Genomic DNA, 20,165 nt, shown 5'->3' with positions numbered 1-20,165 from the left:
TCACTGTGACAAGCGCGTTTTTGGTAATTGATCAACGAACGCGTCAAGTCGCGTTCCTCATGTGCCAAATTGATTCTGAACAAGCGCCAATGGTGGCATTGAGTTTGCGATTTCTCATTTTCTCCTCTGTTGGAATGAAATATATTCTGTGAGAGCATGATGACTATTAAATGGATAAGTGAAGACTGCTGGGTGTGTTGAGTTGCTTTGGATGGATTGGACTGAAAGAACTACTAAGTCTATGTGAAGAATATACCACCAAAAAGAATCTGCACACTGTCAAAAAGCACAGCGTGTTTACTCTTCTAGGAGTAAGAGCTAGTGAGATAGGTACATCTTGTGATTCTCATCCGCATAGCAATTAAACTGACTGAGAACTTTTAAGGTCCTTTGCGGATAGAAACTAGCGCACTTGAAAATCAGCACTAGATCAGTGCTGGTACGGAACATAACTGACCTCGTCTTCAATGTATTCTTGCGCGGTATCTATCTTAATTGAAATGTCGTTCGGCATCCCCTGATTGCACATGAGCAATATTCGCTGCAAATTCACGGAACTCACAATTCGCGATGACCCGATGGGACTATTGATAGGTCTCCTAACTCCCTGAAGCGAGAGTGACATATGCTCTTCACAAGAATCGTGGCGGATACCCTTGCGTGCGTTGAGGGTTGCCAGCAAGGAGTTGCAGTAAACTGAGAACGATCCCGTTGACCTCATGAACAGCACCATTTGACTACAGTGTACTTACAACGGCCCATGCAGAAATAGAATGCGATGTAAATGAAGCTATCAGGCCACACTGTAATCTGTGCCACATCTGGGTCAGGAACAAAATAACGAGCCATTTGTGATATTTTACATACAGAGATTAGGGACATGACCGCGCAAACAGTGGTGAGTAGACCGGTGTTGATGCTGAACAGCATCAACTTATTGATCAAGGTGTCTGACCGACGGAAACCAGTGCGAGACTGTTGGAGGAAGATGCAGAGGAAGATGGTGATGAGGATATCTCCGGCAGCTGCTACAGCGTTCACAGACATTGACAATGGCTTGATCTGGGGAAGTTGATTGAAGGTCGTGTACGTGACACTGAAGGGTGCGTCAGCCAGACTACTACTTGATGATTTCCGACACGAATTACGCTTTTGCAAAATATGCTTTGGATGTCACATTAGTAGACAAATTTAGGAGAAGCAAAAGCGCATACTCACTGATAACAAGGATAAATTCAGCGATGACAAGGGACAACACTGACGCGGTTGCAATCACGTTCTTGTTGCTTACTGGCTGAAAGTAAGCAAGCGTCCACTGGCGGGAGACCACACATACGTCGGTAGACACGCATGGTGAGGAAACTGGAAGGACGATCAGTGAGAATCGTTCTATTCGAAATGTATCACACCAACCTTTGAACCATAAACCCCGTGAAGCCATTGAATAAAACTTCAACCTGTGACGCAAATGAGAATTTAGGTAAGAATTGTGCGCTTATCACATGCAACCCACACATAAACTCCACACAAATATCTCACTAACGCTACCAAAGTCAGTGACAAGGTACGTGTACACTACCGTCCAATATTCAGTTCACAGACAAATACGTCTTGGATCCGGCGCTCACTGGCGTGTGTAACCAGAATTTGATGGATTGAATCTGATAGAAACATAGCGCCGACCTATATAATGTTAGTTAGAGAAGTGGAGCATATCGATCCTTCGTGAACTTACTAAAAGCTTGTTGTACCAAGGATCCGAGAAATGGGTAAAGTAGTACCATGTCTGCACACACGTAACTTTGTGTGATTGTGAGCTCCTAGCAGAAGAAAAAACACGAAAACGCACCTCCGTAAAGCCTGCAACATACAAGTTCCAATCTACGCCCATTAATGGTTGATCAAAAAGAGCACTCACGTGGCAGAGACCACAACCCCGATCAATAACGCTCCAAAACTGCGCAAGTTATACTAGATGATGCATATGAAGTTGAAGAATACGCACGTATTGTCCACAGTACCCATGGGGGAGATGTATCAGTGTGAATGAACGAGGATGTGTGTTTAAATAATATGTAGGTACCAGTCGTAAAGCGAAAGTCGGATCATTGGCACAACACATCATCCGTTCCCAATGGTAACCAGTAGGCCAAGTTGCCGCCGAACACGGATTATTAACTTGAATCCGGCAGGTGAATCACCTCGTTTTTCATTAGCTATAAGTACTTCTTTATACCCTCAATCGCACTATGATGATCGGCCCGCTCCGGAGGCAGTGATCGAGACAGATGTCGTGGACTTTGGAGGATGGCCTCAAGGCCACGTCGGAGGAGGGACAGTACCGAGATATCAGACAATCACAGACCGGGGTGATTCCTTTGCACCCTTATGACATTAAGTCAAATGACCAACTTGAAAGCAGAGAGCGCGACACGGGAGGACGCATTTGAGGGAGGATTCAGCCTAAGGCAGCGGATATTGACCGGAATGATAGGCGTTGATTAGTGATAAACATTAAACTATTGACTGGGGTGCGCGCGCGCGTAGTTAGTGCACGTTGGTAGGCACCGAATATTGAATATTGATATATTAGGAGCCCATCAGCAGAGAGCCCTTGGCATCCGACAGACCAAATACAACCAAGCGCTAAATTTACCGAATTTCAACGCTCTTGGAGGCCGGCCTGCTTAACTCTTCTGAGATCCGAACTCTGTCTCGTCCATGTGCTTGCGATAGTGCGATGTACACACTGGATGTTGTGAGGCCCGCGGTAGCCTGTAGGTGGTGTCGCATTAATGTCTCTAATGATGATTATTGCTGATTTGACCTTCTGGACGATAGCTGCCCTATCGAATAGAGCGGAATCAGCAATCGGAATATTTACAGGTGACGGTGACTTCCAATGTGGAAACTGGCCTAGACGTCGCCAATAATTCCCGCGGCGCAAACACGAAAATTGTACTCGACGAACGCGAGGTTGTCTTCTCGCCCGCACATGCGATCGCAGAACCGACATATCCACCAGCATATGTTCTTATCAGCTGAACTGCACAAAATCGGTTCAGCATAACGGTCTCAGACTGGAGAAGAATATGTTACTGTACTGGAGCGCACATTTACCATTATCCTTGGAAATCACCTGAAGTCCATAACGAAGACAGCTACCTCTCACACTAGCATACTCGTTCACGGACTTGGCAAGTTGGCTAGTCACCGACCAATCTAAAGGTCATTGGAGGGCCTTGTATCCGCCCATGATATTAGCCCATTACCAGCATATGACGAGAACCACGTTTTCATCCCACCATTCCAGCATGAAGTGAAACCTAAGGGTTCACATGGCTTTTTATCGTCATCGTATCGACAAATTGAAGCGCAGCATTTGAACGCTGTTTTACGAGAACTCATGGTACTGTCACCATCTGCAGTTATATGCCAAGTAGCCCCTCCACGTCGCCGCCTCAACACTGGGCCTTCCACTGAACGACTCAATACAGGAGAAAAAACCCATCGTTGATCAGAAGCTCTGAGTCTTCGCCTTGAAGAGTTGTAGTATGTGTGTTCACTCTGATCATTGGCGTTCATACATTGATTACCTTTCACAGTAATATTGCAGAGGCAGAGTGCAGGATCGTCCACGTGTAACATGTGATGCTGTACTTTGTCACTGAAGGTGAAGGATGTCAGCCTCATGTACATTCAAAAGTCATACGTGTACAAGGCTGTATCTTATTAATACTGTACGAAATCCTTGCCCTAAATATTTTACGCTGTACAGACACGGTAGTGAACAAGGTTCCTGCCGACAAAGTTCCGCCCGAGCGATCTTCCGAAATAGATCGGCTCTCAGAAACCACGCTACCTTTCGACTGACGTTATTAGTAAAGGTTGGACCCTGTGTACTGTGTAGGAGAAAGGTACAAATCTTTTTTACTTATGTATTATCGTCTTCATTACAATGTTACGTGTCAGCTTCGTTGTCCTACTCATCGAGCTCGAGTGTCTCGATCCAACCTTAGTGCACGTGAACGCCGCCGATGATCTATCTGCATCCCTGCCTAAAACCCTTAATGCCAACCCCGCTCCTTCAAGTTCCTGCAGCCTAGCCGCTAATGATGCCGCCGCCGACCGATTTTTTTCGAAACAGCGCACCGAGACCTAGCGGCACATCCGCGTCAAGATCCAGCGCCGAATCCCTTTCGTGCTCGTTGTCAACACCTCCTCTGCCCACGAGTTGCCACTACCTGGCACCTTCATATTCTTTCTACAGTGATTTCCACTGCATCCTGTATTTTTTCTCCTCCTCGCAGTTCCACCTTGTACATAATACCCTACTATATATCAGTGTCTACATACATGTTCCTGTTGTTGATAGTTGTAATTTGTATATTGCATCCTAATCTCACAGAGCAAAAGACACGAGAACTTAAGTCGATTCATAATTAAAATTTTAAGATATGTCAAGTGTGAAGGAGAGGCTACACTACACACCCAAGTTCTGTATGGGGGAGAGTAGGACACGAGGATGAGATTGAGGAAGCCAAAGCGGTGTATGGGAAAGCGCTACCCCAAGGAATGCACACGACCACAAGACTTGGAGCAGCGGCGGTTTCTGTTGCGTCACAACTAGCACCGTGCACGTGGGAGTTGAAACGTTGGAGTTTGGATATCGATATCGATATCGAGTATTAGTTTGGTAGCTCGGCGATGGGCGTGTAAGGGAGAGGCACAAACACGGTGGAACAGCGCAGAATAGGTATGCGTGAGGGCGATGAACTTCAACTTAAGAATTACGAGAAAATATACTTACCGAGCGGTGGTTGAGGCCTTGAGGTCTTTGCCACTGACGCTAATCAATGCGCTCAGGGACTTGTGTTTCTCACCCTATTGGAAACCGATCTACTTCGGAATGGTGACAGGGCACTAGTACACACTCCTGCTTAGTGTTATGATCGCTACGGCAATAAGTAATACTCACTAGAACTGGTGTGTCAAGCGGGAATGAAACAAATCAGTCCAATTCAACTCCATACCCTGGCTTACCTCAACCGCAGTAGCATTGTGAGGAACACACTTCCAGGGATCGTGTTCAAAGGAATGAAACATGACATGATAGATCACGAAAGCAATGTACCGTTTCTAGGTGCGCTGAGGCGTACGAGTCAGCAATATGGCAGGGAGGTATACTTACAGCACCAGTCAAAGTGATACACATATGCCGGCTACATGTACATACCGATGCACGGAGTTCAACATATTTGCTATACGTATGGTTGAACCTTCAATGACAGTTCTGAACCTTGAACCTGGAAGGAAAGGCCGTTGTCACACACTTCTATGAATTGGATTGCTTACCGGGACTCTGTGTCTCTGGCGCGCCGCGTCATCAAAAAGTAAAAAGGAGCGATTAACATTTTTCTTCCTTCTAATTGATCTGTCTACGAGAGCGGGTCCCTTCACATTATTAGCGTGTCACAATAAGATACTGGATTCTCACCTCTCCGCCAGTGGCTACACGCATGGAACATGTAATGACCCACATGATTAAGACTGTAAGTACTTACTCCTGGAAGACTTAAATACTCCGAGGTACGGTGTCACGCCGTGGCATTGGCACAGTCACTGTTAGCGATTAATACATAGGTTGCTCGGAGTCGGAGTCGCGGAGTCAGGGTTCGAATTCAATGAGCAGCTAGCTGGTTTGCTTAGTAATCACGCTTGTTCAAGCGGGGATGGTTTTGACCCTACCATCATTCAATTGCGGTGAACCCTTCTACAGATCTGCATCTCAAGGTCATACGATACTAGTATGACGACCGATTTGGACATTTTACCGATGGCGTCGGTTGCGCAAACACTAGCTCCTGAACTTGAACGAGCCTGAGCATCGTTGAAAGAGTAATTATTCCGTCATACTTCCTCATGCTTTCTACGGACAACTCAAACAAACCCAAGGTAACTTAAAACATGGACATTCTGTCGCCGCATAATTCAATCACTTAAAACATCCAGTGCGTAGCTTATATACCCGCCACTGAGCTCGCCACTCGCAGACGTTCCACTTGCAGTATGCCCCTGATCCCCAGTGACCCCACTTCGTGGTCATTCAATATGTATCGTGTTTCCAACTATTTTACAGGTTCGTAGAGAACAAAGTTTGATGATGTTTCTAGCTCTATTGTTGACTATGGTTTCGCAGTCGCATCATCTGTTGCTGTGGTCTATGACTGGGGTAAGCAAGATCTCTTATGGGAGGAGTTATTGATATCATTGTGGTATTCTCTAGTATTGACATTCGGTCATGAGGTAGGTTGTTCCATTGCCGAGCGGCCGTCATGATTTCACGAGCATGGTTCTATAGTATGAACTCATCTGGGTGAGCAGTTTCATATAAGAAGAACAGGGTGATATAGTTGATAATCCGGGTCAGAGGCGACGCCGTTCCCTCATGACTGTTCTATATATCATCGTACGTAGCTTATATGAATTCATCGCAGCGGGCAACTCATGTTGATTTCAAAATATTCTAGGTGCGCTGCATCGGATTGCTATACTCTGTGTAGGTTCGCAAGACTATCAAGTCAGCACTGAACTGATAAGCTATCTCTCACATTCAGCAGCAACGTGTTGTGTATGTCTCACGATACACTGCGTTCCTTTCTCCTGATTGATGGCATTCAGTAAACCTCCCGGGAGTATTGAAGACATCCATAGTGAGCATACTTTGCACCAATATTCACCAACTAATTACACTTCTATGTAGGGGTGAGTGAGATTCTTGGCCAGCTTGTTGGTTCAATATATTGACAAAAACAGTTGTGAGTTTCTCGAGGCATTCAGTCGTGCGAGACTCATCATTAAATGGGCTTTTTTAGGCAATGCTATGAACCTCGCTTTATCGTGGACGATTTATATCGTAAATCCCATGCTGAGTGGTGAGCTATTCAGCTGTGGTACCTCAGTGATGTTAGTTCGACTGACATAACATACAAGTCATCCTCATCACTCGGTTATATGCTATGTTTCGATCCAGAAAGATGCTCATCTTGCTCGTTGTAACCTTCTGCTCTGTCCTGGTTGCCTGCGGAGTGATTAGTACAATAGGGAGCACCTATACTCCAACGAGTAAGTTTTTTTCCTGAATGAAAGATCTAAGCGCACCAGACTCATGCCATGAATGACAGACGTGATCCTCCTCAATGGCACACATTGCATTTCTGAAGTCAACGAAGGCGAACAACGTCAAACGCTCGAGGGTTACGTAGTCGCGACTGCATGGCACGTACTCACGCTGTGTCTTGCACTCTGGATTTTTGCAAAACACTTTCGTGAACTGCAACCACCATTGACAGGACAGACCTTCATAGTGTTAATCAAGACCCAGGTATTCTATTTTGCAATGTGAGCTTTTTGATTTGAATGCGGTTCGTCTTTTTGCTGAAATTCCCTACGTGCTAGCTTTACTGCTGGTTGTTGCCTCAACATTGGTTTGATATCTCCAATGGTCTCAGTATGCCGATCCAGAGATGACATCTACATTTGAGCCCTCATCATTGTTGCTGTAGGACACATCTCGCGTGGGAGGCCAGATTTATTGGGGTTTTCTTGAACTCGCCACGCTCCTCCAGATGTTTGTGGTAGGACCGCGCCTCATCCTTAGCATTCGAAAATACCACGCTGACCTCCTGCCAATCTCTGAGGATGGAACATTTGAAATGCCTACAATCGCTTTCCAGGCATTACAAATGTCAACTGGCAGCGACGTGTAGGAAATATCTCCAAATGATTGGCACCTGTTGGATACCCTGTACACGATACTACGTAAATTTTACTTGTCGCTTTTTTGTCCTTCTTTATTGTCCGTTGGGGCTAAGCCCTATGGTGGACACTACTTACGCTATGTTACTAGCTACCTATGTATCTTGCCCGATGATGTCGTGACGTCTATGCTATGCAGTGGTTCAGGCTTGCGCGAGAGTGACGGTTAAGGCATTCTCCAGCCTGAGGTTCTCGGTATTATAGTGCATCAGTGAACCGGTGAAGCTTTGATAACTGAATTTGCGGGCATCGATGGCCATGTCTCTACTACCCGTGAGTTGCACCAGGCAAATTTACCCTGCAAATTTACCCTGCAAATTTACCGTGAATGACAGTGTCAATGTCATACCCTCGAAAACATAGTGTCAATTTGGGTGAATTTATGTCTACTGGACCCAGAACACCTGAAAAGCTTAAATATGATATACTGGACAATCCCGACAGCTCAGACGCTTGAAAGATTCGCATAGCTTATTGTGACTCTAGTATCTACATGGTTGAACATTCCCGTCCCAAAGGAATCAAAGTATAATTTTTCCGACTTCAGCTTGGATGCTGATTGGACTGCAGAAATCGGAGAGGCTGCAGATGTCAGCCGAGAACTAGAGGCCAGATTTGGCAGTCGTGCTGGTGGCCTGAAGATCGTGTAGCGAGGGCCAGAGCCAGAAGCTGTTGTGGATGTTCTCGAAACTTGGATCAAGAAATATCCCGGCGATATTCTCTTAGAGAAGTGGGTGTATGACACTCTCGAAGCTGCGCGAGGTCTCATTCTTGCAGCCGGCAACACTGTGAGTCAGTTTTATCTTATTTCTAATAAAATATTGACGTACTAGTATATAGTTGCCAGTCCTCGACGTGGAAGTAGATTCTACGAAGCACAAGCCAGTCAATGTCAATAATCATCAACCCGAGAAAAGAAAGAAGGTTCAGAAACTCGATACACTCGGACTATTGAAAGACTGATGTACATCTAATTCAGTCAGCGGCATCAAAAACGGCTCCTTCGGTCAAATGACGCGATATGCATGCAACCATCCTCAGTGATCAACAACCTGAGAAGCCAACGGTCGTTCCACTACCTGCCCGACCACCTATGAAAAGAGATATCGCAATGAACGACTCGGACGATGAGACCAGTGAGGGACGTGGCCTGATGATGGTGATGACGTGAGCCTCGATGGAGAAAAAAGTGACAGATTCGATGTTGGTGATCACATCAACTTATCATCAGGTTTCCTTTCTCAGACCAGCCTGTGCAGCTTGAGCCAACCGCTCCCGTGAGTCACGGACCTCCATTCGAGCTGACGGCTGGTGCTGTGACTTCATCGACGACACCAATGGATGACGAGCGGGAGATATGGGAGTCTGCAGAGTAGATTACAGTCAATTAGGTGAAATTCACCTGCAAATTAACGCAAATTAGCGTCTGGGAACCCCCGTCAGTAAATTTGCGTGAATTTCGTGTCATTCACACCTGCACGGTGCACCGGGTAGCAAAGAGGCGATGAATTATGTTCTTGCTTAGGTGAGCCGCATCTGCAAGTGGCTGATTCAACTCCGCTTGAATTTGCCGAGCTCGCCGAAGGGTACCCAGACTTTGTACCCAGATGTCTGCTTAGACTTATACCAAGACCGGCCAGAACTCCGACATTCACGTAAATTTGGCCCTCTCAGCTCTGTGAGGGCCATGCTAATTTGCCTGTCAACCAGACGCCATACGCTAATTCCCGGAACCCTAGTCTCTACAGATCAAGATTTTCACAGTATACATAGGTATACATGTTCTTATTTGGCAGGAGCAGAATTGTATCCTTCTGTAGTTTCCGCGGCTACCATATCAAGGAACCATCTGTTCACTGATGTGGTTGTTAGTGGGTTTCCTTCGATCCTGCCACCTCGCATCCTTCTCCTTTTGTTTGTCGTGGTACTCACGAAGAAGGTCTGTAACGGCAACTGGAACGAAGGCTGCGGCTGCTGAAATACCACTTGGCAACAGCCCGCGCTCAAGGCTTTGGATTTTGTGGTTCCGAGTCGTCTACAGTATTAAAGCACGAATAACCGGTGGCTATGCCAACTATTGTGTCCACCGTGTGGTGGACGCTCAGGCTGTTGGTCTGTCAGTATTTCAGTAAGTACTGTTCGAATGCTCTGTGTCACGCTGTGCTGCTCTATGATTTGCAATCGGCCAAGAATACCGTTTCAGTGGAGGACTTGCCTTCATAGGATTGGGAGATTTTCAGCAGGCAGGTTATATTGTCAGCGGGGCAGGGGAAACAGCAATTCTTGCGGCCCGTCAGTGAAGGCATCAACGCTACGGCAAAACATGTACATCTTCAGCCGGCGGCCTCAATAGTACTACTAAATACTGCAATCCGCAGCGTTGATGTCGATGACTCCCAATTCACGGCTTTCGTGGATAGCATTGGAGAAGACTGCTCCGGAAATCGACAGAATCTTGCACTCATAGCAGCGACCACAAGCTTCGATGATACCGTTGACTTCCTCTTCCCACCACGTATTCTCAAAGACGCTGGAACCTGTCTTGATCGTGCATTCCTTTCCCCTCTCAACGTCAATGTCGGTGAATTCCATGACAACATTCTAGGCAATTTGCTGGATGATTTTCATAAGTATCGCAGCTGATATCAATCACACATTCCACTCACGAAGCAACGTAGAACCTTATTTTAGTTCAGAAAACCTGAAAGAAGCTGAGCACACTCGCACCGGAACACACCCTCGGCTACCTTGTAATGTTACCCCCATCCTGGAGTGCGTGATCTCTCGGTAGAAATGGGATTGGTCAGAAACGCGTGTGCGCGCGTCGTCGCGTTGCATCATCATGATCGCTTGTATCGTCGCTGCAAATAGACAGTGTGTCTCTTCACGTTTTTCACTCTCACCAACGCTGTGTACAATTGACTGTGAGCGAAGGGATCAGTCCGGACTCCGGAGCCCGAGCACGGTTCGTGTTAGTGTGAAATCTTGCCATCCATTAAATGGAGTTGCATATGCAGGTTACAAAGGAAATTATCTTCAATTCACTATCCATGACGAACGGTTTGGACGGAATGCAAAGTTGATGCGGGGAATGCAGTGGCTTTTGAATGTCTTGAGTTGGACTTCGACGATGCGAAGATGCAGTGCGACGACGTGCACACTGTCCATTTTCAAAGATGAATGAAGGGTGCCCTTGTACCAATACTAATACTAGAGCCTCGTGCAAATGTGCATCAGGCCCTCGGCCTTCAGGACCCGGTTGCTTGTGAGCCTCAGGATCATAAAAATATATTCATAGTAACCAGACAGAGAAGTGGTCTGCCTAGTAGTAGTACAATGATCATGTAACCAATGTATCTGAAATTTCCACTGCTGCGAGGAGTTTACAACTGCAGCTGGCTCGTTGAACACAAAAAAGCGCTTCCAAAACAACATTGGAAAAGTCAGAACCGGTGTAGAAAATGAAATGGCGAGGGTTTGAGGGTGGAGGAGACAAAGATGGGGCGGCAAGACCACGGGTTCTGCACATGGCATTGGTCTGTTCCGTCTGGTGATTTGGACCGCGAGATGTCCGGACTGCGGCAGTGGAAGATGTCGATGAAATGGCAGGGATTTGAGAAGTCAGAATGAATGCGCTCTTGAGATAGCTGCCGGTCACTGGACCATAGTTGCTGCAAAAGAGACTAGTCAGTTTGATTCAGAGCTCCCAGCCCAAGTCTCCCCTCCCAGACTCATGCTGCGGCCCTCAGTGTAATTTCAATTTAACTCACAATTGGATAATTACTAATCTGCAGTAAATGGTCAGGGACTTGAATGTCAGCCAAGCAAGGTTTGTACCGACGACCGCGAGTCGTATTGGACCCTGAATTAGGTTGAAAATTTAAATGGAGAGTCAGGGCTGATTAGAGTTCACATAATGCATGGGGTTTAGTAAATAATATTAATTACGTTTTGCTAAATTTCAAGTTGTTGAACCATATCCATGCCGTGAGAACTGATATAATTGTTTTGGGTTGACCTACATACTGCCCGATACGCATGCCGGCAAGAACCTCTTGAACTGGCGCTCGCCAACGCCAATGCATGTGCGCCCTCCGCCGCACCAATCTCCACTCGTCCGTCACATAAAATTCCCTACAGGCTGGGTCCTGACCTCTGTCGCAGGTGAGTTAATGCACGTACATACCTTGTTCTTCTCAACATTTGGAAGCTGAAGTACTTCGAAATGGTAACAGGGTACCTACGACTTCACTCTGATAGGCCGATGGGCCGCGCGAAAGCTACTCCTGAACTTGAACAGTGTCGAGTTCTTCCGTAAATCGATCGCAATAACGAATTCTTGGTTGCTACAAATTTTAAACCAGCTTAAAACACTCATCACGGCTAGACCTCACCGCGGCATCGCGTATTTAATTTTCGCTGGATGCTCCCATGGCTAATGTGTTATATACCCACCAGTGACCACTGAGTTCGCCACTCGCAGACGAAGTTCCACTTGCAGTATGCCCTTGATTCCAACTGATCCCAGTTCATGGTCACTCGACATGTATCGTGTTTTCAGCTATTTTGTAGGTCCGTGGAGAACAATATTGACCTTGTTTTGCATTCGATTTTTGACCGTGGTTTCGCAGTCGCATCATCTGCTGCTGTGGTGTATGACTGGGGTGAGCAAGATCTCTTATGGAAGGAGTTATTGATGACATTATGTTGGTATTCTCCAGTACTGACATTCGGTCAAGAGGTAGGTTGATCCCATTGCCGAGCAGCCATCGTGATTTCACTAAAATGGTTTTTAGTATAAATTGATCTGGGTGAGCAGTTTTGTATAAGAAGAGCGGAGCGATATAGTTAGTAATTCGGGTCAGAGGCAACGTCGTTCTCTCATGACTGCTCTGTATATCATCGTACGCAGCTTCTGCTGTCAGCGCAGTGGGCAACTTGTGCTGATTTCAGAATATTCTAGGTGCGCTACTTTGGAATATTATACTCTGTGTGAGTTCGCAAGGCTACAAGTCGGTGTCGAGCTAATAAGCCATCTCTCACATCCAGCGGCAATATGTTGGGTATGTCTCACGATGCACGACATTCATTTCTTCTAACTGGTGGCGCGTAGTAAATCTCCCGGGAGTCTTCGCGACAGATATGGTGAGTGTTCTGCACCGATACCTACCAACTAATAACACTTCTACGTAGGGGTGAGTGAGACTCTCCACCAGCTTGTTGATTCAAAATGCTGACCGAAACAGTTGTGAGTTTCTTGACGCATTCAGTGCTGTGAGGCTCACTGTTGACTCGGCTTTTTCAGGCTATGCTATGAACCTCGTACTCTTGTGGTCGATTATGCCCATAAATGGCATATTGAATGGTGAGCTGCTCAGCTACGGTATCTCAGTTATATCAGATCGCCTGATATGACATGCAAGTCATCATGATCATTCGGTTACATGCCATGTATCAGCGATCCAGAAAGATGCTCATCTTTCTTGTTGTGGCCTTCGTCTCTGTCATGATTTTCTCTGCAGTACTTGCTGTAGCAGGAACCAACCTTCTTTCGATAAGTAAGTTAATCAAAGACACGAAGCGCATCAGGCTCATGCAACGAATACCAGAGGTGATACTCTACGGCACACAGTGCGTTTACGAAATCGATGCAAGCGAACAACTTCGGATGTTCGAGGCTTATACAGTCAATACTGCATGGGAGGCCCTCACACTGTGTCTTGCAATCTGGATTGTTGTAAAACACCTGCGTGAACTACGACCGCGATCGATAGGACGGACCATCATCGGTGATTGTTTTACGGTGTTACTCAAAACTCATGTCCTCTACTTTGTATTGTGAGCCTTTAATTTGAATGTAGTTATCTTTTTCCGCTGAATTTCCACACACGCTAGCTTTGCTACTAGTTCTAGCCTCAACATTGGCTTAATGTCTCCACATTTCTCGGTATGACAATCTATGGCCAACATCTACATTCGAGGATTTATCATTATTCCTATAGGCCTCATCTTCCGTGGGAGCTCAGATTTATCGTGGTATTCTTGAATTTGCGACACTCTTACAGATGTTTGTGCTAGGACCACGCCTGATCCTTAGCCTTCGCGAATATCATGCTAATCTCATGCCCGACTTTGAGGAAGGAACAACTAGCATACATCCAATAGTTTTCCTGGAATACATAACAGAGTCAACTGACAGTGGTGTGTAGCACGAGATATCTCCAGTTGTTTAACACTGTCGGGTACGCTGTACATACTATAGAACATGTACAATATGTTGGTCGCGGTACTTCTGAAGAAGACTCTGAGTCTCTATAATATTGCCATTCTGGAACCAGCTCCGAACTTGCTAAGTATTTTATGATCATTTGGGTCTTCAGCGCTTCAGCTCGTTATACTGGAAGGATCAGAGTACCGCTAGCAGCTTCATGGTGTCACGGGTGAGCCTGGCATGTTAGGGTCCGGATTTGTTGTGTATCGCGATGATGCGAATTATACATGAGTGCTAGGTCACATCTGGAGTGATTAATTTGGTCTGCACTTGGCACCTAAGGGTGGGCAGCGCTCTCTGGGTTGTTGCTAGATGAGGTCCAGGGTAGATAAACCCTGCCAATTCATTGTTCGTATCCACATCATGATGTTCCAGAAACTCCTACGCATCACACGGAGTATAGGTGTTGAATTATTGCCCGGGGTATGTATAGGTTCAAAGCAAATCTTTCATACCAGTGCGGTAGCCAAATATTAGGGGACTTCCAAAATGGGAGACGCGTTGTCAACTGTACAGTTCATCAGCCACAGACCCGGCAACTGCCAGCAAACTTGGGCCGTACTGTTCACAACGTCAAGCTCGCATCCGATACCGTCCTCAAGATCCTTCAAAATGAGGTGAGCAGGCTGCCGAAACAACATTATAAAAGCATCGAACTCACCAGAATTTTGTACCCATAGTCACCGTAAGGTTGGTCTTCTGCCATGGAGAAACGGGCAGGCTCGAGAGACTCATACTTTCTGATCTGTTCAGTACGAAGCCCCCCGCCATGGCTCGCTCGGTTTCCTCCCCCGTAAACGTGCCGCACGCCACCGCGGCAAGGTCAAGTCCTTCCCCAAGGTGCGCGAGTAAGAGAATGTTCGTCAGAACTCGTCTTACAGCGCATTTATTTTAGGATGACCCCAAGAAACCCGTTCATTTGACCGCCATGATGGGCTACAAGGCTGGTATGACCCATGTTGTCCGTGACCTTGACCGTCCTGGTTCCAGTGCGTATTCTACTCCATTACTAGAGATCTTGGATCTGAAGAGAGTGCAGAGATGCACAAACGCGAGGTCGTAGAGGCAGTTACAATCATAGAAACTCCTCCTATGATCGTTGTTGGTGTCGTTGGTTATGTCGAGACTCCCCGTGGCCTCCGCACTCTCACCACTGTCTGGGCATCCCATCTATCAGACGAGGTCAAACGTCGCTTCTACAAGAACTGGTACCGCTCGAAGAAGAAGGCTTTCACCCGCTACGCCAAGAAGCACGCAGAGGACGGCGGCAAGTCCACCGCTCGTGAACTCGAGCGCATCCGCAAATACTGCACTGTCGTCCGTGTCCTTGCCCACACCCAGATTCGCAAGACCGGTCTCAGCCAGAAGAAGGCACACCTTATGGAGATCCAGCTTAATGGTGGCTCTGTCGCAGACAAGGTCGAGTTCGCACAAGGCCTGTTTGAGAAGCCTGTGGAGGTTTCCAGTCTTTTCGAGCAGGATGAGGTGATCGATGTCATTGCCGTCACGAAGGGTCATGGTTTCGAGGGTGTTACTCACCGTTGGGGTACCAAGAAGCTTCCTCGCAAGACTCACAAAGGTCTCCGTAAGGTCGCTTGTATTGGTGCATGGCATCCTTCGAAAGTCATGTTCTCTGTCGCACGTGCCGGTCAAAGTAAGTCGCATTGCTTTATTTTTCTGGTGTCGCAGTATTAAGCAATCATGCAGACGGTTACCACCACCGCACGGAGCTCAACAAGAAGATTTACCGTATCGGTTCTGGCGCTGATGAGGCTAATGCTTCTACGGAGTCTGACATCACGAACAAGACGATCACGCCTATGGGCGGCTTCCCCCACTACGGTATTGTGAAGAACGACTTCCTGATGCTCAAGGGCTCGATCCCTGGTACCAAGAAGCGTGTCGTCACTCTCCGTAAGTCACTCATGGTCCACACCTCGCGTCGGGACCTCGAGAAGGTGCAGCTCAAGTTCATCGATACATCATCGAAGTTCGGCGTAAGTACAGTGTGCTACCTTTTCAAGGAATCATCTCACGTTTTGAATCCAGCATGGCTCGTTCCAAACATTCGAGGAAAAGGCCGCGTTCCTGGGAACGCTCAAGGCCAGGGATTGATTGCATTTTTGACGCACTACTTAGGCATTATGTTTTTTTACATCTTTTCACGACTACCCATGCTATGCTCTAGTACCGCCAAATCAATGTGTCTGCATGCATGACGATGAGTTCTGGAGTGCATCGACGTTGTCCGGAAGATCTGAGAGAATGAGGTCACTCCTAGGCAGAGAAAGTTGTCTCGGAGTTCATTGTTACGTTCCATCATCGTCGTAATGTAATCATTTTATTTACAGGCAAAATAAATTCGCCTTCAAGCTGATTCGTTCTACACACCATGATTCGCACGACTACTCCTCCTGGATCTGCTCATGCACATCGCGGTGCTTGATGTCTGGAACGTTCGTGTCCACCATCAGCGCCACCAAGTTGAGAATCAGGTTGGCGCTTTTTTGGAGGATCGTAAACGTGGTGAAGCAGAAGTTTTTGAATCGCGCCTAGTGCGTTGACTGGACGCTGCCCACCTCGTGGACCATTTCTTTGGACATTTGACGGAGGAAATGGCTTGGGGCCCCTACCAAGGATATACCCAAAATCGACTGCATCAGTAGTACAGAAAGTACAGGGAAACACAAGGAAAGTGACGCCTGCCATTCTGCTAATTACCGTTCTGCGGCCATTTTGCAACTTGCACATGTTCGACAGTATGTATTATTTATCCTTGCGTTGACACAATCTTGATTTTTATAGCACCGCTGGAGCTGTCATTCTGCGCATCTCTCATGGTTACGAGGTGAAGAGAACAACGATCCCTTCGTTGACATTGCAGACCGCGCTCTGGACCAGGTGTCGCGTGCCACCGCTCCTGGTGCCTTCATGGCTGATGTTGTGCCATTCTGTAAGCCATAGCATTCAGACGTTCACTTCTAATAACCTCACCATTTTAGTGGACAAGGTCCCCGAATGGTTCCTTAAAACTGACTTCGGATGAAAGGATGAGGTTGGGGATTAGAAGATGAAGGGGTAGAGATGGGGTCGTGGCAGAGTTCAGGAGCACCAGACCAAAGTTTCCCATCCTACATGCTCAAACGAGCGACAACGGAGATTAACAAAAATTCAATGGCACTGGAAAGTTCTGACATTAACAAAGCCTGCAGCTCCACAGTTTAATGTTTGAGATATTAACTTCGTGATGCTAATATGATAGTACAGTAGCCAGAGGTAGCCACCATGCGCAAAGCCTGAGGTGTCAGTCAATGAATAGAGAGCCAAAATACTTTGGTGTGCTGGGCAGGAGGTGCCTGACAGGCAGATTATCAGGTGGACCCCAAGCATCTTTAATGCCAGAGCACGCATTGTCAACAACACAGGACAAGAAAACATGTACAATTACATCGCGATGTGACACCACATTTGATCCCGCACTGTGATGCAAAGTTCAAACTATGACAGACCTAGATGTCAGATGTGAAAATCGCCACCCACAGTAAGTACTTTCCTCAGCCTCGTATTTCGTCTTCACATGCTTAATAGTTCGCATCCTGCTCAATGAGCGCGACGGCTTTCAAAGAGCGAGGCTTAATGGAACACTTGAAGGGTTTTGGGTGGCTACAAGGTTATCTATCAGATCAGCGCCGGGCGTGATCAGATAGTATGTAACATACCTGATCGTGCCTGATAATGGATCAACCTCAGGGATGATTTCAATACCGTTCTCGACAGCCTTCGAGATATCGAACACGGCCAGTGACATCGCGATAGATAACCAGACGGAGGCTTCAGCGAGGTGGATACCTGTAAACGAAAAGCAACTGAACGTCAGAATACAGTTTCGGAGTTTAGCATGAGTTGGGGATACCTGGACAAATACTGCAGAGCAGAAAGTTAGCATGGCACAAGGACCTACTACAAACTTACCGTCTTCCAAAGCCGAAGCAGATCGTGCGGGGCTCTGTCTCGGGCTTCTTTCCGTCATTGGCCAAAAAGCGTTCAGGGTTGAATTGCGAAGGGTTGGCATATCTCTCGGGGTCATTGAGCATGAACCTGGCATTATATTCTGAAGTTCAAACATTGAATATGAAGAGAAGAGGTTACCAACCAGATGTTAGGTATGACCATGGAACCTTTTGGGATGTAGTACCCGTCATGGATGTCGTCCTCAGAGGCACAGTGGGGAAAACCTGACATTGAGATACCGTTCGACGACTTAATAATGCGTTAAACGAGATACACGGACCGGTAGGGATAACAGTATGCCATCGTAGGGCTTCCTTGGCAAGTGCTTCAATATAGGGAAGAGAGCCTTGGTCGGCGAAGGAGGGAAGACGATCAGGACCGACAACAGCATCTATTTCAGCCTGAGCCTTCTTCTGCACATCAGGGAATAGTGTCATGGCTAGGAAGAACGAGTTGATAGCAGAAACAGTCTGAGGAAAGAAGTGTAGTGCTCTCAGAAGATGATTATTAGAAATATGGAGGGAGGGACTAACCGTGTCGGAACCGCCGGCATATAGAGTTGCAGCAGACCATTTGACAACGTGCTCGTCTTCCGCTGACAAAGGACTGCCTCCCAACAGATTCGAGGTGAAAGACTCCGGGGCAATGCCAGCAGCCTAGGAAAGTCAAACTTCAACGCATACTCGCAAAACTACAGATGATAGTCACCATCTGATCCACGACAAACTTGTACGGTGCAGAAACCATCTCTTCGAGGGTGTCGTGCCATTCGCGAGCCAGGCGCTTGAAGCCAGCACCAGGGAACCATTCGGGGACCTTGACCACTAAAATGGTGAGGTTATTAGAAGTGAACGTCTGAATGCTATGGCTTACAGAATGGCACAACATCAGCCATGAAGGCACCAGGAGCGGTGGCACGCGACCCCTGGTCTAGAGCGCGGTCTGCAATGTCAACGAAGGGATCGTCGTTCTCTTTCACCTCATAACCATGAGAGATGCGCAGAATGACAGCTCCAGTGGTGCTATAAAAATCAAGATTATGTCAACGCAAGGATAGATAATACATACTGTCGAACATGTGCCAGTAGTTGATCGGGTTTCGTGAACACACGCTTGAGGAATCGGCGAGTCTCCACCTCCTCGACCTGGTTGTATATGCCCGCAGCAGCGCGGGTGCCAATGACGCTGTGAAAGTTTTTGCGGTGCCGGCGTAAATGATCGCCGTAAGGGAGGAGACTCGTAACGTTTTCCCAGCCAATAAGTTTGCCAGCAACAGGAAAAATAGGACGGTTAGAGTACATAGCGCTCTTGTTGTCCAGCATGTCCATCGCAGTCTCGACAGAGTTCAGCACCACGATGTGTTGACCCAGAACCTCGATATGCGACATATGACCTGCAGATAAGACCCTGAAATGCAAGATTGTGACAAACGAGAGACACTCACCATACTTCTTGCCCCATTCCGTGAAGGTGAGCCAGGGCTTGATGTGGGGCATGTCCAGGACGTTCCCGATGAGAGGCCACCCCGGAGGACCAGGGGGATATGCAGGGTTCTTCAACTTGTTAAATACCTGCTTAAGCAGATACACTCCAACACAAGCAAGGCATAGGTCGAGCCCAGTGACGTTGGTGAGAGTCAACATGGTCTAGTACTAGGAGAGGACGATTGGTGGGATTTGAAGGATCAGATAAGCCTATCTGCGGACCACGTTTTATTTATGATCAAACTCAGGTTTCTTGCGCCCGTCACGAGGCCTCATTAATTTCACTGGAATTTAGAAGATCATCAATCTCAGTGGAAACCCACAAGTGACAGATTGGGCCTCGGCCCCCGAAGGAAGTTAATAGTAAGTACCATTTCGTACCATTTCCGAGTCACCTGTTATCCTGGACCTGACTCGCTGCTAAGGGCCAAGCTTCGGTCCTAAGTGGCAGCATGGAATTGGCTTTGTACATGGCAAGTGGCAAAATGGCCGCAGAACGGTAATTAGCAGAATGGCAGAAGCTTCGCAGTGGGCATCGACAATGGAAAAAGTGATCTGCGAGCCGATATTAAAATTAAATC

The 20,165-nt window shown here is 47.1% G+C and overlaps 6 protein-coding genes across 6 annotated transcripts; 3 read left to right on the top strand and 3 right to left on the bottom strand.

Annotated features, from left to right (window-relative positions):
• Nucleotides 1-124: 124 nt before the first annotated feature.
• On the bottom strand, nt 125-2,191 carry DFJ58DRAFT_758721 (uncharacterized protein). Its single transcript, XM_041388306.1, has 15 exons — nt 2,006-2,191; nt 1,919-1,957; nt 1,850-1,860; nt 1,736-1,800; nt 1,629-1,683; nt 1,514-1,575; nt 1,414-1,457; nt 1,337-1,362; nt 1,219-1,290; nt 1,149-1,164; nt 868-1,096; nt 753-810; nt 563-696; nt 458-517; nt 125-403 (listed from the first exon to the last, which is right to left on the bottom strand). The coding sequence occupies exons 1-15, from the start codon at nt 2,023-2,025 to the stop codon at nt 362-364; spliced, it is 933 nt and encodes a 310-aa protein (XP_041250406.1). The 5' UTR covers nt 2,026-2,191; the 3' UTR covers nt 125-361.
• A 5,885-nt stretch (nt 2,192-8,076) lies between these two features.
• Nucleotides 8,077-9,294, top strand: DFJ58DRAFT_910303 (uncharacterized protein; the record flags this gene model as incomplete). Its single annotated transcript, XM_041395177.1, has 7 exons — nt 8,077-8,091; nt 8,289-8,408; nt 8,469-8,606; nt 8,659-8,742; nt 8,802-8,824; nt 8,860-8,985; nt 9,050-9,294. 7 exons carry the CDS (start codon nt 8,077-8,079, stop codon nt 9,192-9,194), a joined length of 651 nt encoding a protein of 216 aa, XP_041250405.1. The 3' UTR covers nt 9,195-9,294.
• Nucleotides 9,295-9,879: 585 nt separating this feature from the next.
• On the top strand, nt 9,880-10,561 carry DFJ58DRAFT_323750 (uncharacterized protein). The gene is made up of 2 exons (XM_041379849.1): nt 9,880-10,143; nt 10,197-10,561. The coding sequence occupies exons 1-2, from the start codon at nt 9,962-9,964 to the stop codon at nt 10,459-10,461; spliced, it is 447 nt and encodes a 148-aa protein (XP_041250404.1). The 5' UTR covers nt 9,880-9,961; the 3' UTR covers nt 10,462-10,561.
• Nucleotides 10,562-14,547: 3,986 nt separating this feature from the next.
• Nucleotides 14,548-16,482, top strand: DFJ58DRAFT_758686 (ribosomal protein L3-domain-containing protein). Its single transcript, XM_041388305.1, has 8 exons — nt 14,548-14,597; nt 14,652-14,706; nt 14,770-14,779; nt 14,843-14,929; nt 14,985-15,078; nt 15,129-15,743; nt 15,797-16,086; nt 16,139-16,482. The coding sequence occupies exons 1-8, from the start codon at nt 14,579-14,581 to the stop codon at nt 16,202-16,204; spliced, it is 1,236 nt and encodes a 411-aa protein (XP_041250403.1). The 5' UTR covers nt 14,548-14,578; the 3' UTR covers nt 16,205-16,482.
• On the bottom strand, nt 16,481-16,852 carry DFJ58DRAFT_758684 (uncharacterized protein). Its single transcript, XM_041388304.1, has one exon. The coding sequence runs from the start codon at nt 16,838-16,840 to the stop codon at nt 16,514-16,516; it is 327 nt and encodes a 108-aa protein (XP_041250402.1). The 5' UTR covers nt 16,841-16,852; the 3' UTR covers nt 16,481-16,513.
• Nucleotides 16,853-17,622: 770 nt separating this feature from the next.
• DFJ58DRAFT_323457 (cytochrome P450) lies at nt 17,623-19,944 on the bottom strand. The gene is made up of 11 exons (XM_041379848.1): nt 19,545-19,944; nt 19,169-19,493; nt 18,974-19,122; nt 18,809-18,924; nt 18,634-18,756; nt 18,381-18,570; nt 18,243-18,324; nt 18,062-18,187; nt 18,003-18,013; nt 17,809-17,938; nt 17,623-17,752 (listed from the first exon to the last, which is right to left on the bottom strand). The coding sequence occupies exons 1-11, from the start codon at nt 19,741-19,743 to the stop codon at nt 17,671-17,673; spliced, it is 1,533 nt and encodes a 510-aa protein (XP_041250401.1). The 5' UTR covers nt 19,744-19,944; the 3' UTR covers nt 17,623-17,670.
• Nucleotides 19,945-20,165: the final 221 nt, after the last annotated feature.

The sequence above is a fragment of the Suillus subalutaceus genome (assembly GCF_016647625.1).
Source record: "Suillus subalutaceus strain FC151 chromosome Unknown DFJ58scaffold_4, whole genome shotgun sequence".
In the NCBI taxonomy this organism is placed as follows: Eukaryota; Fungi; Basidiomycota; class Agaricomycetes; order Boletales; family Suillaceae; genus Suillus; species Suillus subalutaceus.
This window is presented reverse-complemented; position numbering and strand designations above follow the sequence as displayed.